At 42.6% G+C, this 21,136-nt stretch overlaps 1 protein-coding gene across 2 annotated transcripts in view; it reads right to left on the reverse strand.

The window, feature by feature from the left end:
- The window catches only part of LOC147610018 (guanine nucleotide-binding protein subunit beta-like), a 65,670-nt gene that overhangs the window by 13,797 nt on the left and 30,737 nt on the right, over window positions 1-21,136 (reverse strand). For both annotated transcript variants that reach the window (XR_015264203.1, XM_086787334.1), the window contains exons 3-4: window positions 14,371-14,789; window positions 13,843-14,200 (exon numbers count right to left, since the gene is read on the reverse strand). Coding sequence is in view for 1 of the 2 variants with exons in the window: in XM_086787334.1 (XP_086643460.1) it covers window positions 13,843-14,200; window positions 14,371-14,789 (777 nt within the window). In the remaining variant the exon portion in view is untranslated. The remainder of the gene's footprint in view (window positions 1-13,842; window positions 14,201-14,370; window positions 14,790-21,136) is intronic.

A 21,136-nucleotide genomic window follows, 5' to 3' on the forward strand; every position in this document is an offset into this window, starting at 1 on the left:
AGGATCAAGTGGATCTCCGGCTTTGAGGATGGGGGTGATGGTGTTGGTGGACCAAGAGGATGGAAATCCTTCACAAAGGGCTCTATTGAACATGTAGGCTAGTAGGGACGCTAGGGTATCATGGGCATGCGAGATGTACTCGGCAGTGAGTCCCTCACGATCTTGGGCTCGCCCATTGCGTAGTCTACGAATGGCCTTGAGGACCATGCCCTTTGTGAAGAAGGTGAAGATAGTGGGGCGGGGGTCTGGTGGTGGGGGTAGGGGTGGCTGATGGGGGATATGATAGAGGGAGCGTGCATAGGAGTGCCATGTGTCCAGGCAGGTGATAGGTATGGGAGGGTGATGTTCTCGGAGAGGCTTGGGACTTGCTCTCTTGTGTAGAGGTTCATATCTACTCACCTACCATTTCACACTATAGCTATATGCTATTGGATTGGAGTTATACCTCTTGATGATATAGGACATCAAGGTAGAGGTATAATGTATTTCATTATATTTCATGTGTGCATCCCTTGGGCTCGGGGGTGGTCGGGTGGTCGAGTTTATGCCTGATTTATGCCTGATTTATGCATAACAATTATCTAGAGAGATCTTAGGGTTTTAACAGTGGTATCAGAGCACTCGCTACTTAATTGTTGTTGATTTTTCTTTGCAATTTTTACCTTTTTTTTAAAGTAAATTTTAATTTTACTAATAAAAATGTTATTTTATTGATTTGTGTTTATGATTTGCACGTGGATTGTCGATATGGAGATTGAAACGCGTGTTACTACTATTCAATGGACGAATCAATGTTGCAGGGAATTCCATGAGCTTAATGCTATTTTTTTTATTTTTTGTGGTTTAAAATAAGCATTAATGAAATTTTTTACGAAAATACCACATATTTTACTGTAGATATTTTTTATAGAATGGATTCCCTAAATTTCTAGAATTTTTAAGAATTTTTTTCTAATTTTTTAAATTTTTTTTGAGCATTTTTATGGTTAAAATTTTATTTTTTATACATTTTTGCGGGTTTTTCCGCGGATATGCGATCAAATTTCTACCGATTTTCTACTGAAATGCAGTAGGGGGCAACATGTTGCTACATTGAATGCTCTCCTGTGTGCGTGGAACCCTCTTCGTCTCTCAATTCCGAATTTTCTTCTATTTTCTTCTTGCGTTTATAAACCACCTCTTAAAAAATTACATTTTTATTTAATATTAATCGTAATTAAGATTAATTATGATGAAGGAGATTAATTAAAAATTAAACTCTCTGATTAATGATTGAGAGAGAGAGAGAGAGAGAGAGAGAGAGAGAAGTTGGGGTAGTGAGAGAGGAATTGATATGGAAAAGAAGGAGAGAGGAGAGTGGAGAGGGAGACCTCCTCTCCCTTATCTTCAACAGAGGCGCACGCCAGGGGAGAGGAGGGGGGGGGGGGGACGGCAGTGCAGCCCGCCGGGCAAAAATCGCCCCCCCTCTCTAAAATTTTTTTTCCATAAGCTTTGAATAAAGCTTATTAAAATTGGTTTTTTTTTAATGAGTTTGCTATTTACACAAAAAAAAAAAACTTTTAGAATTGTTTTAAAAAAAGCTTTAAAAAAGCCTAAAAATTAGAGAAAATTTGAAATCTGAGAAAAATAATTCTCTGAAAATTTTTGGAAATTTTTTCTTTGTGCCTTTTGGCTTTTCAGCTTCCGGAAAACCTTTTGGCTTTCCGTTTTCCTGAAACCTTTTGGCTTTTCGAATTCCGGAAAATCTTTTGACCTTTCGGATTCCGAAAACTTTTACCCTTTTACATTCCGATTTTATTTGTCTTTTCATTTTTCCGAAACTTTTAGCTTTCCATATTTCTAGAAAACCATTGGGATTCCGAAATTTTTTGACCGTTCATATTCTAAATGCGTTCGACGTTAATTAAAATTTTTAAAAAATTCTTGAAAATTAGTGAAAAATTAGACAAAGGTTATTTTAAATTTATGAAAAATGTGGGATTGGTGTTTGGCATGTGGTGTGTTCATTCGAGCACCCATAACCATTCAAATTTCTTTGAAAATATATTTTTTGATCCAAAAAATTAAAAAATCCATTAAAATTATAAATTTTCATTGGATTTGAGAATTATCGGACGGAATTGAAAATTTAGTGAACGATGGGTTTCTCAGAAAAAATTAGAAAATTTCTAGAAATTATTTTTAAAAATCCTAGAAATTGATAATTTTTAAAATATCAATGGTATTTTGGCAAAATTAATTGCTGAAAATTTTCTGAAAAAATATAGTTTTGGAATGCCATAAGATAGGTTTGGTGAAATTCAAAATTATCGTATTTTGAGGCCCTATTAAATTAGAAAAAATTAGAAAAAAATCACGATAATTCTTTTTCTCGAGAATTTATTATTTTCGAGGATTATTTAATGTTGAAGTACGTTTTCTCGTGCTGACATTAGATAGATGCGGTTTATTAGTATATTATTAATATGATTATATCTCGTATTAGTAGTTATTTCTGTTCGACTTAATTCTAAACGATGTTTTCATGATTTTTTACCATTATTTAGCCATTCTTTTTTGACATGTTCCTTAATTTTTTCAATGATGGCTATAATCTGTGTTCAAAGTGTGTCTCACCTTTGACACTTTTCCATGATAATTTATTTTGCACTTATTTAAGTGTGGTTTGTGCTTAATTTTTTAAGCCTAAAAAAAATTCTATCATAGGTCAGTTGATCGGTTTATTTTGGTGGATTTTATTAGATATTTTTCAAGTTTTATATGGACTCATCTGGTTTTGCCTAGATCACTTGTGTCTACGGATTTTTTAATGAGTGTTACACACATGTGTTTCACTTACTTACTTTGGAGTTTTGCTTGAACGACATCACGTTCATATACTCCGGATTGATAAGTTGGCTACCAATTTTAATGCTTCTTTTGACATGATTAATGTCCATTAGATGACATGCATTGATTTTTATGATCAACTATGGTTTTTATGAATTCGAGGAGCTTCTATGCTTTTATCCATGGTTTTATAAGGATCTTTTGATCTTTTGGATAATATCATGTGCTTTGAAGGTAGCATTTGCCTTCGTTTTTTGCACTTAATTTTGGAGTATATTGCTTGTACTCTTGTACATATTCCAACTTGGATACCTAGTTGCTTATGTATCTAGATGAATTATTTTTCTACCCCAGCTTTATTGTGTTTATTCGGTAGTTATCATTAGAAAGGCGCCAATAATTCAAAATTCTTTTCTGATGATGTACTCGGAAAGAGTTATTCCTTGATGTGGTCTCAGGAATATAGAGACAGGTTTTAGTATGTGAAAGTCTAGGATAAGGTCATTTTATTCCTTTTATATAGGATTTTATTCATATTTCCTAGTCGGGATACTAGGGAGTTTATGGGTGGTATCATGGTGGTATGGGACGCTAGTGATCCCTCACATATATTATCTTATGGGATAATTTGGGCTCAAGATTGTTGCTTTGCTTACATCACTTAGCATGTTGACCTCAACATTCAAAGACAATCTCATTTTCTAAATTCACTTATAGTGTGGGCATTCTCTAGATAAACTTCTTTTATCTATAGCCTGCATGTATTGATGAGCATAATCTCGTCAACATTTTCATTTGTTGAAATCTCTTTCTTTAGAGTTCAACGAGTTTATCTTGTTGTATTCGGATTAAGGAAATTTGGATTTTTCCTTTGTTGGCATTTCTTTCTCTAGTTCCGTACTTTACGAGATTTATACAGTCAACCTGATAATTTACGGATGGACATATGTGACTCATCGAGACACTAATGACTCTCTATGTTGAAATGGGTAACTCGGGATGTCGATTATTCCATGTGCACATGTGGGTACGTCGGAGCGCCGATGAATCCCTGGTTCCTGCTGATATAATGTCATGTTTTCCTACTTTATTCCGAATGGTTTACAACGAGGAAATTACTTTGAGTATGAATTCCTCTGATCATCCGCAGTCTGATGAACAAACAGAGCGTATGAATCAGATTGTAGAGGATATGCTTCGTGCATATGTCTCTCGAAAAGCATCAAATTGGAAAAAATATCTTCCAATGATGAAATTTGCCTATAACAGTTTTAAACATACGGCTATTGGTTTTAGTCCGTTCATGCTTCTGTATGGGTATTAACCCAGGGCACCTATTGATGTCGGTCTTAAGGACATCGAGCTTGATGCATCGAGGGATTTCTTGCGTGATATGTAGGAAATGCTGACCGAAGCTCGGGATTCTATCAGGAGCGCTCAAGATAGGGCACGGTTTTATGCTAATAGAGGACGCTCATCTCTGTTGGGTTTTATGCTGTGTATGCACCCAGGGGAGCGTTAGTGATCATCAGTAGGTTACTGGGGCACTTTTTACTTCAATTAGTGGAGGTTTTTTTCCCCAGTTTAGCTTAGTTTCACTTATAAAGGTTTATAAGTGATTTGGTCCACCTGACACTATTTATTATGACCGGACCATGTGAACACACTATTAGGTCACATCTTTTATGTGGCTATTGTACTTCATTTTATCACAATCAATATATGAGCGGTCGTGTTCCTCTCTCTCACTCTCACGTTTCCTATTAGTGTGCCTTCCAAACCCTAACCCTAACAGCTCAAACCCTACATTTGGTATCAGAGCAGGTTCGCCCAGCTGCCCGTACAGTCAGTCGCCTTCAGCTTGCAGCCACTCAGTCACTCGCCATCAGTTCGCCTGCCATACAGCTGTAGCTCGCCATCAACTGTTCCGTACCCTGCAGCTGTCCATACAGTTCGTCGCCTAGCTGTCCGTACAAGCAGACGCCATCAGCTGCCCTCGCTGTCAACTGCCCGTACAGTCCTGCAGCAGACCAGCACCTGCTGCGTAAACCTGCAGCAGACCAGCACCTGCCCTGCTCCGTACAGGCGCCTGCCCTGTTCCGTACAGCTGTTCAGTACACAATCTGCTCCGTACAGCAGACAGCAGTCGACCTGTACCTGACAGCTGTTCCGTTCAGCCTACAGCAGACAGCAGACCAATACCTGTTGTTGTTCCGTACAGCCTACAGCCGAGTGCACCTGCAAAATCTTTTGGGTAAAATTTACAGCTTTACATGTTTTGAAATTTAGGCATTTTCTCTGTGAGAGTTTTTCTCGCAGATACAGGGAGGTTTTCTTGCAAAGAAACCTCTATAGGCTTTTTGCAAGGCTTTGGGTGCAAAAATTTTGGGCATTTTGGCATTGTGTGAGCCACCTTTGTTGCTCTACTTAGTCAGTGGTGCATTGTTTTGCACATTCAGAGGATTGAGAGTGCAAGCATATTTGGGTCAGTTGTACTCAGTGGAGTATAGTTGCTTTCAGGGTTGTTGCTTTTGGATTTTTTGATACACAGGTACAGCATTATGCACTGGCATAATGGCAAATCAACAGCAGAGTGATGTGTTCACGTACTTGTCTAAGGAAGACAAGGTGGATGGCATGAATTACTCCTTGTGGAGTTTTATGCTAAGAAATGTGCTCGTGGCAAAAGGTCTTTGGGATTTTGTTAGTGGTGATGAACCACGTCCAGGTCCATTGGCTCCAGAGACTCCTCCCCAAGGGAGTGCTCGTGGAAGAGGACAACAGGCACAGGCACAGGCACAGGCACCAGGTCAGCCACTGCCTGTTCAAAGAACAAATGCTCAAAAGACATGGGATGCCAAAGATGCACAAGCCTTATCACTTATTGCATTGTCAGTACAAAGGTCTATTATACCTCATATTCGTTCAGCTGGCTCTTCACGGAATGCATGGGTGCCTTTGGTGCAGATGTATGCTGCTCGTAATGAGGCACGGATCTCATTTTTGAAAAGAGAGCTGGAAAATCAGAAGATGCATGAAGGAGATGATATGTCTAGCCACTTAAACAAGCTACAGGATTTGAGAGAGCAACTCATCAATGTGGATGAGATTATTCCTGAGACACAGCTTGCATCCACCATCTTAAACTCTTTGCCAAGATCCTACTTGGCTTTTCATACCTCTTTGAACCTCAGCATGAGGAATGCTATTGAGCCCCTAAAGTATCAGGAACTTGTTGCTCTCTTGTTATAGGAAGAGCAAATCAGGAAGAACATGAACATGAACACAAGTGCTGAACAAGCATTTGTGACAGGTCAAAAAGGGAAAGGCAAATCTCAGCCAAAGAGTTCAAATCAGAATTCAGGTGATGGTGGTTCATCTCAAGATACCAAGAAAGGTGATGGATAGCCCAAGAAGAAGGGAAAATGCCATTACTGTAAGAAGCCAGGTCACTACATCACAGAGTGTAGGAAGAGGATTGCCAAAGAGAAGGCGAAGGAATCTGGAATGTCTGTAAACGATACCTCTAAAGCTCCTCCAGAGACTGCTTCCTTTGTTGAAGACAGGGATTACTGTTTCTACACATGCAGTTATGATGCCTCTTGGTCTTCACAGGCACTGAGTGTGACTGAGCATGCATGTACTTGGTATTTTGATAGCGGTGCTTCAAAGCATATTACATCTCGCAGGGATTTGTTTTGTAATGTATGCCCTGCCCCTGTTGGCAAGACCGTTCAGTGTGCCAATAATGCTTCATATCCAGTTCGTGGCATTGGGGAGATTCAGCTCACAGCCATTGATGGCTCTATTCTTCGCCTTACAGATGCCTTATATGTACCAGGGATAAAGAAGAATCTGTTGTCCATTTCTTCTTTAGCACAGTGTGGTATGCAAGTCAACTTTGATGATGACAAATGCATGGTCAGAGACAAAGCTAATGCCTTGACCTTGATGCTTACTGGTACATTATGTCATGGACTCTATCAGTTGGATGCATTTCAGCCAGTGGATCAGTCTGCTTATAATGCATTCACTCTTACTCCAGCTATGGTTGATGCGGAGTTATGGCATGCTCGCATGGGGCATGTAAATTTTGGTAGTCTTATGCTTATGCAACGACATAACATGTTGACAGATCTACCTCTTATGGAGAAGCCTCCAGATCACATATGTGAAGGATGTATTTTGGGAAAAATGCATCGGTTTTCCTTTCCACTTGATCAAGCTCTACGAGCAACTGCAAAGTTGCAGCTTATACACAGTGATCTTTGTGGTCCCATGCAGACGAAGTCATTAGGAGGTTGCTTCTATTTTGCTACATTTATTGATGACTTCTCTCGTATATGCTGGGTCTATCCGTTGACACAGAAATCACAGGTATATGATGCATTTTTGGCCTTTGTAGCACTTGCTGAAACAGAGTCAGGATGCAAGGTTAAGACCCTCCGTTCTGACCGAGGGGGGAATATGTGTCACACATGTTGAATTCCTTTCTTGAGAGTAGAGGTATCAAGCATCAGTATACTACTCCATATACTCCACAGCAAAATGGGATTGCAGAAAGGAAGAATTTGTCACTTATGGAGATGGCCAGATGTATGTTAAAGGCAAAGAAGCTACCACATGTCTTTTGGGTGGAAGCTGTTATGTGTGCTTGTCATATTTTGAATCGATGTCCCACAAAGGCATTGGTTTCCATTACTCCTTTTGAGGCTTGGCATGGCCGCAAGCCTTCGGTATCACACTTTCGTACTTTTGGGTGTCTTGCATATGCACACATACCCAAAGAGTTGAGGAGGAAGTTGGATGATAAAGCCACAAAATGTATTTTTGTTGGGTATAGCCGTGAGTGCAAGGGCTACCGGTTATATGACCCATTGTCCAAGAAGATATTCACTAGTCGGGATGTGATTTTTGATGAAAAATCAGAATTATCCATGGCTAATTATGATGTAAATCAGGCTGAAAATGATGTGTTTGAAGGTCTACTACCTATGGAGTTTCATTCCACAGTTGGTGATCCAACCCATGAGGGTGCAGGACAGCCAGCCAATCATGAAGGTGGTGCAGAAATTCAGCAGGAGATTGAGCCAGAAGTTGAGCCAAATATGGGGCAACAGGCTCCACAAGTCAGACATATACCTAGATGGTATTTGAGGACATTACAGGACAGCCATCTAGAGACTCCTCTTGCTGGCCGTACTCGTAGGGAGACACGGACCAATGAGCATGCACACATCATGGATTTAAATATGGTTATGGCAGCCAATTTACAGGATGATGATGAGCCTGATTCATTTGTGGATGCACGAGACAATGTGCATTGGAACAAAGCCATGCAGGATGAACTTGATTCTATTAAAAAGAATCAAACTTGGGATTTGGTTGATCTGCCCAAAGGCAAGAAAGCCATTGGTACTAAGTGGGTCTATAAGTTGAAAAGACATGCAGATGGATCCATTGACAGGTACAAAGCCCGTCTAGTTGCTAAGGGCTATGCACAGAAGAAGGGCATTGATTATGAGGAGACATTTGCTCCTACATCCCGTATGTCGACACTTAGGAGTGTCATTGCATTGGTTGCACATTGTGGTTGGGTTGTTCATCAGTCGGACATCAAGACTGCTTTCCTACATGGGGACCTTGAGGAGAAAGTTTATGTACATCAGCCCATAGGTTTTGCAGAACATGGTCATGAAGGGAAAGTATGCAAGCTGAAAAAGGCCTTGTATGGTTTGAAACAAGCTCCACGAGCTTGGTATGCAAAGATAGATGCTTTCCTGCTCACTCAAGGTGTGACATGTGAGAGCTTAAGACCGTAGTAATCACAACCTTAGTCTAACTAAACTGCACTTAATGATGTTTAAGAGACAGACAAATAGGTGTCAATGCAATGCAGCTATATTAGATGAATGAATGTGGTTACAATGAGATCCAAATGGATCTGTACTGCTGAATATGCTGCCTATATGCTGAATATGTGGGATGAACTGCTGTCCACTCTTTCCCTTGTCTCCTGGGAAGGAAACGCTGAAGGGAGGCTTTGGAACAGATGCTGAATGCTGACCTGATGATGAAACGCAGAACTGATGGGCTGAACTGAGCTGAATGTGGCTGCGTTTGCTGAAGATGAATGCTGTTGATGATGCGTTACACTTCTCAGCCTTCCTGGAGCAGAAACGCTGAGGGACAGAGTGCTGAATGCTGAATGGATGATGCTGATGATGGTAGGCTGAAACGCATGATGATCCAGAGGAGGATGCGCTTGCTGATTATGTTGCTGAGGATGATCCTGAATGACTGAATGGAGAGGCGCCTGTATATATATGCAAACATGCTGCTGGTCGGCCAGCATAAGGGCTGTCGGCCAGATGCCATGTCCACAAATGCAGTTGGCTGCCCCATAAATGCCTGTAAAAATGCCTATAAAATTGCATAAATACCAGTAAAATACCTGATGACTACTGATGATGCTAATGATGCCATAGAATGATGCCATGTCACTGTACACCTGACTGGTGTGCACGTGACATTCCCCGCTGCTAAACTGTTGCTGGGTGGATACCTGGCAACCTTCGACTCCTCTGTGATCCTTCTCCTCCGAACCACTGCCCCCTTCTGTCTTCTGCTGGGACTGAGGCCGTCCGCAGGAGTGAAATCCTTTGAGCCAAGACTCTATGTACTGCGGGAACTGAATGGCAAATACCTGAGTCACCCCGGACCTGCCTCTGGAAACCTTTCACCTACCATCTCTGTCGTACCTGAAGCTCTGAACCTCCTGAGGCGATGTTGGAGCAAACTTCCGTCTTCTGTGGAAGAGAAACCCCCTGTTGCTGCCAGTTGAAGTCCAAAACTTATGTCCTTCTTTGATGATGGATGTCCTTCTTTCTTGAGAGTTCATGGGTAACATGTATGCAAGACTGACTGCTAAGATGACTGCTAAGATGTCTGTTATGCAAGCCATGTGCAACCCTATATGCTGTGCAAGAATGCAGATGGATGGGTTACTGATGCAGACCTAAGGGAAAATCCCTAAGGGTGGCTTGCAAAATTTCGAGAACTAGGTTTAACTCTGCGGAAGCGATAAAAATGATGACTGACTGAATGACTGATGAACTGAACATGCTCTAAGGCTGGTTACCCTGTAACGCTCTGATACCAATGTGACATGTGAGAGCTTAAGACCGTAGTAATCACAACCTTAGTCTAACTAAACTACACTTAATGATGTTTAAGAGACAGACAAATAGGTGTCAATGCAATGCAGCTATATTAGATGAATGAATGTGGTTACAATGAGATCCAAATGGATCTGTACTGCTGAATATGCTGCCTATATGCTGAATATGTGGGATGAACTGCTGTCCACTCTTTCCCTTGTCTCCTGGGAAGGAAACGCTGAAGGGAGGCTTTGGAACAGATGCTGAATGCTGACCTGATGATGAAACGCAGAACTGATGGGCTGAACTGAGCTGAATGTGGCTGCGTTTGCTGAAGATGAATGCTGTTGATGATGTGTTACACTTCTCAGCCTTCCTGGAGCAGAAACGCTGAGGGACTGAGTGCTGAATGCTGAATGGATGATGCTGATGATGGTAGGCTGAAACGCATGATGATCCAGAGGCGGATGCGCTTGCTGATTATGTTGCTGAGGATGATCCTGAATGACTGAATGGAGAGGCGCATGTATATATATGCAAACATGCTGCTGGTCGGCCAGCATAAGGGCTGTCGGCCAGATGCCATGTCCACAAATGCAGTCGGCCGCCCCATAAATGCCTGTAAAAATGCCTATAAAATTGCATAAATACCAGTAAAATACCTGATGACTACTGATGATGCTAATGATGCCATAGAATGATGCCATGTCACTGTACACCTGACTGGTGTGCACGTGACACAAGGCTTTGTGAACAGTCCATCAGAAGCCACTTTGTATGTAAAGAAAGAAGAGAAAGATATGCTGGTCATCAGTCTTTATGTAGATGATCTTTTGCTCATGGGATCAAATGATGACAAAATTGCAGCTTTTAAAGAGATACTGCAAAACAGACATTTGCCATGTCTGATTTGGGGCTCGTACACTACTATTTGGGCATACAGTTTGTGCAGGATAACAGAGGCATTGGGTTGTTGCAATCTCGGTATGTTGCTAAACTTCTGGAGAAGTTCAAATTTCAGGATTGCAAGCCTATCACCACTCCTATGGAGCCTGGGATGAAATTGTCACTACAAGATGACAGTATTTTATTTGATGCCACTACATATGCTCAGGCTGTTGGGTGCCTTATTTACTTGTGTACTACACGACCAGATATTCAGTATGCCGTATCTCAGTTGAGCAGATTTATGCACAGCCCGCGATTGTCACATTGGCAAGCTGTGAAGCATGTATTTCGGTATTTGCGGGGTACCTTGTCTCTTGGATTGCTTTATCCTGAGGGGGGTGACATGCAGCTATATGCTTACAGCGATTCAGATTGGGCTGGTGATTTTGATACCAGACATTCCACTAGTGGAAATTGTTTCTTTCTTGGCTCTTCATGTATTTCTTGGCTAAGCAAGAAACAGACCACAGTGGCCACTTCGTCTTGTGAGGCAGAGTACAGAGCAGCCTACACTACTACAGTTGAGTGCGTATGGCTGCGTCGTCTTATGACTGATATGGCTATTTCAGTAGAGGAGCCTACACCTATCTATACTGATAGTCAAAGTGCCATTGCCGTGGCCAGGAATCCTGTGTTTCATGCTCGCATGAAACACATTGAGATTTACTATCACTTTGTTCGGGAGAGACTCCAGGCAGGTGATATCAGTCTGATTTACCACCCTACAGATTGAAATGTGGCAGACATCTTCACCAAGGCACTACCACATTCGAAATTCGAAGCATTCCGCACTGCTTTGAATTTGTTTCCTTTTGGTGGATGATGTACAGTGATCACATATCACTCCAGGGGAGTTTGTTGGGTTTTATGCTGTGTATGCACCCAGGGGAGTGCTAGTGATCATCAGTAGGTTACTGGGGCACTTTTTACTTCAGTTAGTGGAGGTTTTTTCTCCCAGTTTAGTTTAGTTTCACTTATAAAGGTTTATAAGTGATTTGGTCCACCTGGCACTATTTATGACCGGACCATGTGAACACACTATTAGGTCACATCTTTTATGTGGCTATTGTACTTCATTTTATCACAATCAATATATGAGCAGTCGTGTTCCTCTCTCTCACTCTCACGTTTCCTGTTAGTGTGCCTTCCAAACCCTAACCCTAACAGCTCAAACCCTACAATCTTGGTCTTTTGAACCAAGAGCGTTGGTTTATTTTAATGTTCCTAAAGATTCTCAGACTTAGTCAATAGGAAAATGCTCGAATTTATCTCCTAGATATTGTGGTCCATTTCGATTTATACATCGGATTGGCACGGTTGCGTATGAACTTAAACTACCTCCACATGTTAGAGTTCATCCAATCTTTCATATCAATAGATTGAAAGGGAAACTAGGAGGTGAGGATAACATAGTTACTCCTCAAGAACTCGTTGAAGTTGAAGAATTATCCTATGTTCCACATGAACCTGATAAGGTACTTGAATTCAGGGAAAGGAAACTTTGTAGTTGACTAATCCCTGAGGTTAAAATTAGGTGGAAAGATAGGAAAAATAGAGGATTCGACTTATGAGTCGGTTGATATTGTTCAATGCAGTTCTCCTTCTTTTCATTGCAAGAGTGCAATGTTTTGAGAGAGGGAAAGTATGTTATATGTACATTATGTGTACTATGTTACATGCACATTATGTGTGCATATACTAGGAGGCTAACCCACATTAGGCTTGTGAGCATGGGAGTATGGGAACAAGCTCTAGTGGAGCATGGGTTAGGACTAACCTTAAGGGTTAAGGTTAGGGTCACGCATCCAAGGGTCACACATGGGAAATGAAGAGTCAAGAGTCACTTGGTGAGGGCCCCGGAGGAGGGCCATCGGGACATCCCGTTATAGATAACGAGACCATGTGCAGCTCCCAGCTCTAAGAAATCTCTCCCGTACACTGTGACCTCCTCACGGTCCTGTGATGATCGCTACAACCCTATGTCAGTGATGTCTAGCTCCTGTAGTCTGATAGGGTCATCGAGCAGGAGGACTTTCCCCAACTGCGAGAACTCCATGATATCCTCATATAATGGTAAGTACGGTGACTGGCCATGCTGTGCGGCGTAAGGGGAGTGGCGTGGTGGAAAATAACACACAGCAATGTGGATGACTCTGTCACTGCTAAGTTGTAGCCGCACCCAAAGATACCGTGCATCCTCGTCCTTCCGGGGACGATGCAGAGAATCTGTCGGAGATGGGATCTAAAAAGGACAGCTACCCCCCCAGAGCCATGTACTCCTCCTGATGTGTGGGTCTCGCCTCGAAAAGCTGACTCCCACTGATACCCGGCTATGTATGGTAAGCCCCTCTTACGACTCTGATGAGTCTCTGTATAAAAAATGACATCCCTGCCTGTGAGAATCTCGCTCAAGCCTCCTGGATTCGACCACAACATGCCATTACAGTTCCATACTGCCAACCCCAGGTGTTTGGTCTCATAGACCCCGTGTGAGAGAGACACTTAATAAACCAAGCAATGCTTATGTTCTTATCAGCACCCAGCATAAGTTGCTCACTGAGTGGGCTATTTACAGAAGCTGAGAATTTTCAGAGGACATACTTATTTGCAGTCAGTTTTGTCAGGTTTCCATATTTTTCAGTCATGGAAAAGAACCCCTTGGCCTCATTTTTTAAGTTCTCAATCAATTGGCCCAACCATGCATTAACGTGAAAGCACTTTCCTAACAATACTGATAAAATACAGTAACAGTTGGCTGTGGAAAATCACCCGTGCAAAAGGATGCAAAAAGGACCCCAGCCAGACCCACCTCACATTTCTTTCTGCTTGACCCCATTGTGAAACACGTTCTAACATAAACAAAAGGTGCAATAGCTCGCAAACAAGATTACATAGATATGTTCACCTCAGCTGTAATAGTGTCCCATATGTAGCAGTCTGCATTTGAGTATGCTGCAAAAAGAAGACGACCTGAAAATGAAAAGGCAATAGAAACTGCCGCTGCTTTTTGATTAGTCAAAGAGGGTTCTTTGTATAGCTGCAGTTGATGCCCAGTACGTGTATCAAAAATCCTGCATGTGCCATCATCAGACCCTGTGCCGAATCTAAGGCCGTCAGGGAAAAACTGCACAGTATTCACGTCACCCTCATGACCATGATAAGTCTGTGCTGTTTTGTTGGCAGTACGCATGTCCCACAGGCGTGCTGTCTGATCACATGAGCCGGAGACAAACTGGAACGAATTCGCACTGCTAATAGACAAACTGGAAAAAGAGCAACAAAATGGTGATCTTTAGCCTCATTTAAAAAACACACAAGTCTGCACTTGTATAGAGCCTTAAAACATGAATGACTTGCTCCCTTATATTAATGGATCCCCATGCAAGAACAATCCCTTGTTTTCTCGTTGGCAACCACTTCATAAAGCATTCACCTTGTTACATCTGCCGTGTGACCTGATGGCGAGTCTACACCGAATACAGAAATTTTTTGAGCCTTTTCCAACTCCCAGAGAGCACACGTTTGATCCCCTGAGCCTGTGATGATCTGGGTATCACGATCAGGTACATACTTGCAGCAAGAGATATAAGCTTTATGACCTACTAATGTCTTGGGAGCAAGTTGATCCTGGTCGGGCTGAGAATTCAATGCATACACAGAGCATACACTATCTAACCCTCCAGAGGCTACTGCATGTCCACTCGGAGAGAAAGCACACGTCATCACCCATGAACAATCTAGCTTGAATGCATGTGTCTTTTGGCCTGTCAACGCATTCCATACAATTAGACGGCCATCTTGTGAAGCACTTACAATCCGATCCTTTCCTTGTGACCAATCCAACGAGTATACCTATAAAAAAGGCAAACATAGGGATCCATCATCAGAAATTCATGTGATATTGGAAAAAAACCAATAATTTTAATTATGTAAGTTTTAAGCACCTGTTATGTCATATGTTAAAGATCATGCCTTATTTTTCTCTTGTGCTATGTGTTCGGTATTTCAGAGTTAGTTGGTGTGAACTCTCTCTGGGTGATAACAGCCCTTATTTAGTTTTGGCCAAAAGAAAGGCTTGATGCTTATAAAAGCATGTACTTGCAAGTTGCGTGGTTCTAATGGCGATTGGCCAGCTCAGAGTGTCATCACACCAGCTTGAGATTGACGCAAGTAGGGTAGCACGGATCCCAAGAGCGGAGAGGATATGCAGACTATGCCAAGAGGAGGTTGAGAGTGAGGAGCATTATGTATGCAGATGCAGAGCATATAGTGACATTAGAGAGAGATATATACCACCATCTTCAGTGGACATCCCTCACTCTGCCAGATCATGGAATCCACAGACCAGCGCAGATTTGGCCAGTTCTTGCTAGAGACATAGCACCATATTGAGGCACTGCTACGGACTCATACCACAAGAAGAGGTAGGCAACAGCTCCAGCTCAATGATTTCTTCCAGAGATCTATCCCAGTGCCTACCCTGACACAGGAAGGGGGTTACACTTCAGCGCGCTGCGGACCTCCGAGCCAGACAGAGACCGAGAGCACCAGGCTACCAGACTCCCAGACTACATCAAAGGGAGATTACAGAGATACAGGCTCGACATCAACACCATACTGGTTGGAGCTAGACGGATCTGCATTGCATTCTTGTATACCCTACGCATATAGGTTGCATACTAAGCCTTTAGCAATAGTGCTCCATCCATCCCCCCCCCCCCCTTCCACTAGCTCAATACTTTCATAGTTTATTTCATGTTTATTTTGTCCTTTTTTCTGGACATCCAAAGGACATTGACAGTTGTACATTGATTTGTCTCATAGGTTGAGTTCGGCCTCTAGTAGACGTTAATACAGCTTTCTTTCTTTCTTTCTCTATCTCTGTGCACCAACTTGTCATGGGTTGAACCTCCATCTCTCTTTGCACATGCTCCATCCTAGCACCTTAAATGTTAGAATGGTATCAGAGCCACCTTAGCTCTGCTCCATGTCTTCAATGCTGCGCTTTTTTTAAATTGTGTGATTCTCATCAAAGTTTCTGCCATCATCAATGTCTCCTGCGTTTTCTTTTTGAAGCTGTGTGTTTTTGTCACGTGCATGCCCGTGCCTTCGCTAATCTTCAGCATGAACTGGCTTAATCCCTGATTAGTACCGTAGTTAGGAAAGCATCATTAACATCATCAGTAGCAAAGCGTCAGGGTCATCAACATCTTCATCAGCACTACCATCATCGTCAATAGCAGAACCATCAACATCAATATCATTAGATTCAGTGTAACATGCAGCGGAAGTCTTCGTATTGGAGGATCCTGTCACACAAATGCTCACACCGTCTTCTGTATCCTAAGTTTCGCGAGTTTAGCAATCCACTTTAATACGTCAAACTTTAGAGAGAGATGAGAGAGAGAAATGAGAACTGTACACCGTATGGGGTCCCGAATTACCCACTTAAGGGAACCCTATCCCGTTACCAAGATAGTATTTGCTTTATTATCTTTAAAGAGACTGACGGAGTGACTGACGATAAGCCAAACACAAGACCTCTGAAGACCAAGTGTTGGGCTGCACTGTACACTGCTGTAGAAACACCAAAGATGTCCAATCTCGAGCCTATGCACTCTTCCCAATGGAATGAGGGAGGGATGCAAAGCTAGGGCTGAGAGAGGGGCTGTTTGGGACTGTTCTAGACTGAGTATGAATGATGTAAATGAATATGAATGCTGTGTTTTACCTTCACCAAGTGGCTGGAGCAAAACGATGATATGATGAATGCTGAAAACTGTATGGATGCAGAAAACGCGAGGGTTTACTGATGGCTGAATGCTGAGAACTTATGCGTTTGCTGATGGAGGACTGAATGCACAAGCATTGATGCTCCTCTTGCTGAAGGATGACACGCTTCTCCAAAACGCATGGAACTGAGGTGGATGCAAGGCTGAATATGATACGCCTGAATGCTCTTTGCTGAATATCAATGAATGAGAAAGTGATTATGCAAAGGCTCTATTTATATGGGCTGAATGAGCCAATCAGCTCGCTACTGAGCTGGCCGACTGCTCATGTCCAATGAATAGTGCATAAATGTGTATAAAATGCTGAAAATGCTGGGAAAAATACCAGAAAAATCCTAGTAAATATCCTGATAAATACTGGATGATATCTGGGGTTCCTGCAATGGTCTAGATGTTATGCATGAATGATGTGCAATGTGCAGCATGCTTCCTGATGCAAACCCTAAGGTTTCCGCTGATTGTATATGCACGAATGCGTCTCTTTAAGTGGGTTAAGGGACTTAGACTGACTAACTGACTTGCTATGGCTGAGAATGACCTACGTAGCTTGTGCCTGACTTATCCTGGACTAAGGATTACAATGGGGTCACGGCATACGACAAATATCATCTTGAATGGTACTAATACTGTACAAATGTTGCACTACTGATGATGAGCCAGTTTGTCACCATGCACTACAATGCAAAGTGCATGTGACATTCCCTCCTGCTTAGCTTGGCGGCAGGTTCATGGCTTCCAAGTAGTCTGCCAACAACTGGAGAAACTCTTGAAAGAACTCCTCGTCTGGCCATACGGCTTCATGGGTACCTCGATCTCGAAATTTCGTATAGAACTGACGCATCCGTCGACCGGAACCATGCTTCTAACGATGAAGAAAGATCTACTCAGGCTCGATGACTTCTACTTCGTCTACCACGTTTAGCTGCTGTTCATCTGAAACATCAAACACTTCTAGTCCAACATATGGTTTTAGCCAAGAAAAACGGAAAACATCATGCATCATCCAACTGTTAGGCAATTTTAACTTCATGGAGACATCACTTAACTTCTTAACTGTTGGGAAAGGTCCAAAACTACGGAATGAAAGCTTGGAACAACGTTTACCCACTTGTTTCAATCTTTGTTTCATGATACGCAAATAGACCCAATCCCCTTCCTTGAAGTGGACATCTCGTCTAGACTTATTCGCCTGTCTGGTATATGCTTCATGTGCTTTGGTCAAGCGGTCCTTGACTGACTCAATGATCTCGGAAAATGCTTCCCTGGTTTTATTAGCCTCTAGAGATGGAGACACCAATCTCGTCAAAAGAGAAGAGAAACGGCGACCAAAGGCTGCTTCATATGGAGTCCGTCCAACACTGGATGAATGAGTGTCGTTCAAGATAGCTTCGACCAATGGAAGATAATGTTCCCATTTGGACTGCTGGTCATGACAGTATGACTTGAGAACATCAAAAGCCAACTGGTTATAAATTTCTGTTTGGCCGTCTATCTGCGGATAGAACGCACTAGACAACTGCAACTTAGTTCCGAAGTTTTCAAATAATGCCCTCCAAAAATGCGAGGTAAACTTGGAATCTCTATCTGATATAATGGTGCTAGGCAAACCACAAACTGGGTCCCAATGCTTGAGAAACAGACGGGCTACGTCCTCGGTTGTGGCCGTATGCTTGCATGGGATAAGCATGCAGAATTTACTGAAGCGATCCACAATGGTGAAACACTGAGTGTTACGGGATCCAGTGGACCAATAAAAGGACCGTTCTAATTTCTCGAGGGTACTGTTGATACCCCTATGTCCTCCAACTAAGGAGTCATGGGCATCATGGAGAAGAGCGGAACACTTTTCCCGAATGACACAGGCGGTTCTTGAAGAACAACCAACGGTTCTGGACTGAATAATGGCCCGGCTCAGAATTGAGGGCCAAACTGTACTGAGTACCAAACTCAGGGGAGTCGACATATTGGTCTTTCATTCTAAGTCCTTCCCCGCGATTTCGAGAATGGTAGATTCTTGGACTGCCTGGATGTTGGCCTTTCGACTAAGAGCATCTACTACTGGGTTATGCTTACCAAGGATATATTCAATCATTCCTTCAAACTGTTGGAAGAGTTGACTCCACCTGGCCTGTTGATCACTCCATTGGGCACTTGGCATAGTTTGAAGCCACTTAAGTGCTTGGTGGTCTGTTTTTTACTGTGAAGACCTGTCCATAAAGAAAAGGATTTCAATGTTTGAGTGTTGTGATCACACCCAAAAGCTCTTTGTCATACACCAAATATTTCTTTTCGGCGACATCCAACTTTCTACTGTAGTATGCCATGGGTCTATTGTCCTACTGGAGAACTGCACCTATGGCTACATTGCTTGCATCGGTAATGACCTTGAAAGGTTCATCCCAAGACGCTAACTTTAATACAGACGCTTCTGAGGCGGCTTTTTGGAGTGCACGGAATGCATCAAGCGCCTTGCTTGTAACTGAAACTTTCTGCTTGTGAGTCTTCACCCCCTGAGCAAGTCGGTAAAAGATGTTTCAAGGTTGGAAAACTGATGGAGTACTATAGACCTGACAAAGACCTACAAATGAGCGGATTTCTTGGGCGGTCTTAGGAATGAACCAATCTAAGATTTCCTGAACCTTTGATGGATCCAGTCTAATCCCATCGGAACCGATGATATAGCCCAAATACTAAACTTCTTTCACACCAAAGACAAACTTTTTGGCGTTTATGTAGAGCCCATTATCTCGCAAAAGTTGCAAGACTTTCTCCACGTCTTTCTCGTGCTGCTCCGCAGTGACTGAGAAGACTAGTATGTCATCAAGGAATATGAAAACACACTTCCCAATGTGGACTGCGAAAATCCTAGACATCATCTTATTGAAGGTTGCGGGTGCATTTGTAAGCCCAAAAGGCATGACTACGAACTCGTAGTGACCACGCTCTGTCCGAAAAGTTGTTTTGGGATGTCAGGTTCGAAAATGCAGACCTGATGGTAACCACTCTTGAGGTCGATCTTAGTGAAAAATTTAGCACTGTCTAAACGCTCCAAAATGTACTCTATCCTTGGCATAGGAAACTTATTCTTAATGGTGAGTTTGTTTAATGCCCTGTAGTCTACACAAAGACGTGCAGACTTGTCCTTCTTTTGGATAAATAGGATGGGTGCAGCAAATGGTGAGGAAGAAGGCTGAATAAATCCAGCTCGGAGAAGCTCAGATAACTGTTTTTCTAACTCGCCCTCTAAAGTCTTGGAAAGACGATAGGGAAACCTGCTAGGAGGATGTGATCCAGGGACCAAATTAATATGATGGTCCTCAAGGCGAGAGGGTGGGAGACTCGGCGACAGATCGTCCCTGAGCATAATGTCCTAATGTCTAGACAGGAGGTCTGCTAACTGAGGGAAGGAAGATGAGATGGATACTACCGATGAGATAGAGGCTGTTTGAGCACGAACATAAAGTAGTGCTTCTTCTGCTCCCTTGCGGATAGCTCGTCGGGCCTGGAGATGCGAAATCAATGGGATACCAAGAATGCTTTTAACACCACGAATCATGACAGGCTCGGGAAAACCTTTACAGATAGTAAAAGTGTCCTGTCCCCAATCGAAAATAGGCTCATACTGACAGAACCACTGAATTCCTAAGATCATGTCACACCCCAACAAAGGCGAGATGATGAAATTTCGTTGGAATGAGGCCTTCTGAACATCAAAGGCAAACTGCTGTGCCTTCTGAGAAATGTGGGTGCGGAGACCAGGTGTAAACCCGTCCACATCCAGATGATATGGGACTAATGTGCAGTTCATTTTGTTAGCCAACTGGGGAGAGATGGCATCCTCAGAACTACCCATATCGAAAAGAACTACAAACTGTCGGCCCTTGGCAGAGCCATAAGCTCGGATCAGGCTTTTCTGTGCAGCATCGCTCTCACCCTCCTACTTAGCATCAAATACCACGGATGGCATAGGATGCATAGAAGGTAAAAGTTGAACCGCATTGGTGGTAGTAGGCGAGGCTGGAGGATCTGGGGATGTTGTGGCAGAAGGAGCTTTGGTAGCTTGTTTCGCTTGCCATTTATGGCAATCCTTCTTACCATGCCTTATGATGTGACAGAAAAAACATCTATTTTCTACCTGATACTTCTTTTGCTCCTCTGGAGGAAGATAGCCTCTAGTAATGCCTGCTTTAGCCTTTTTATCAGGGGTTTTCTTAGGCTTAAATTCTTTATCTTTCTTATCCCCTGAACTGGAGCTATTACTGTCGTCCTTCTTAGCATCTTTAGAAGATGCATTATCTTTCCTTGGCTGTGCAATGGATTGCTGCTGCTGGGGTTTGGTACTGGACTGAGATGACTGCTTAGGCTTGCCTCCGTTCATCTTCATTTCTTCATTCTGAGCGAGAGTCA

Source organism: Cibotium barometz, chromosome 50, assembly GCF_041138505.1.
Source record: "Cibotium barometz isolate CiBa-2024 chromosome 50, ASM4113850v1, whole genome shotgun sequence".
NCBI lineage: Eukaryota > Viridiplantae > Streptophyta > Polypodiopsida > Cyatheales > Cibotiaceae > Cibotium > Cibotium barometz.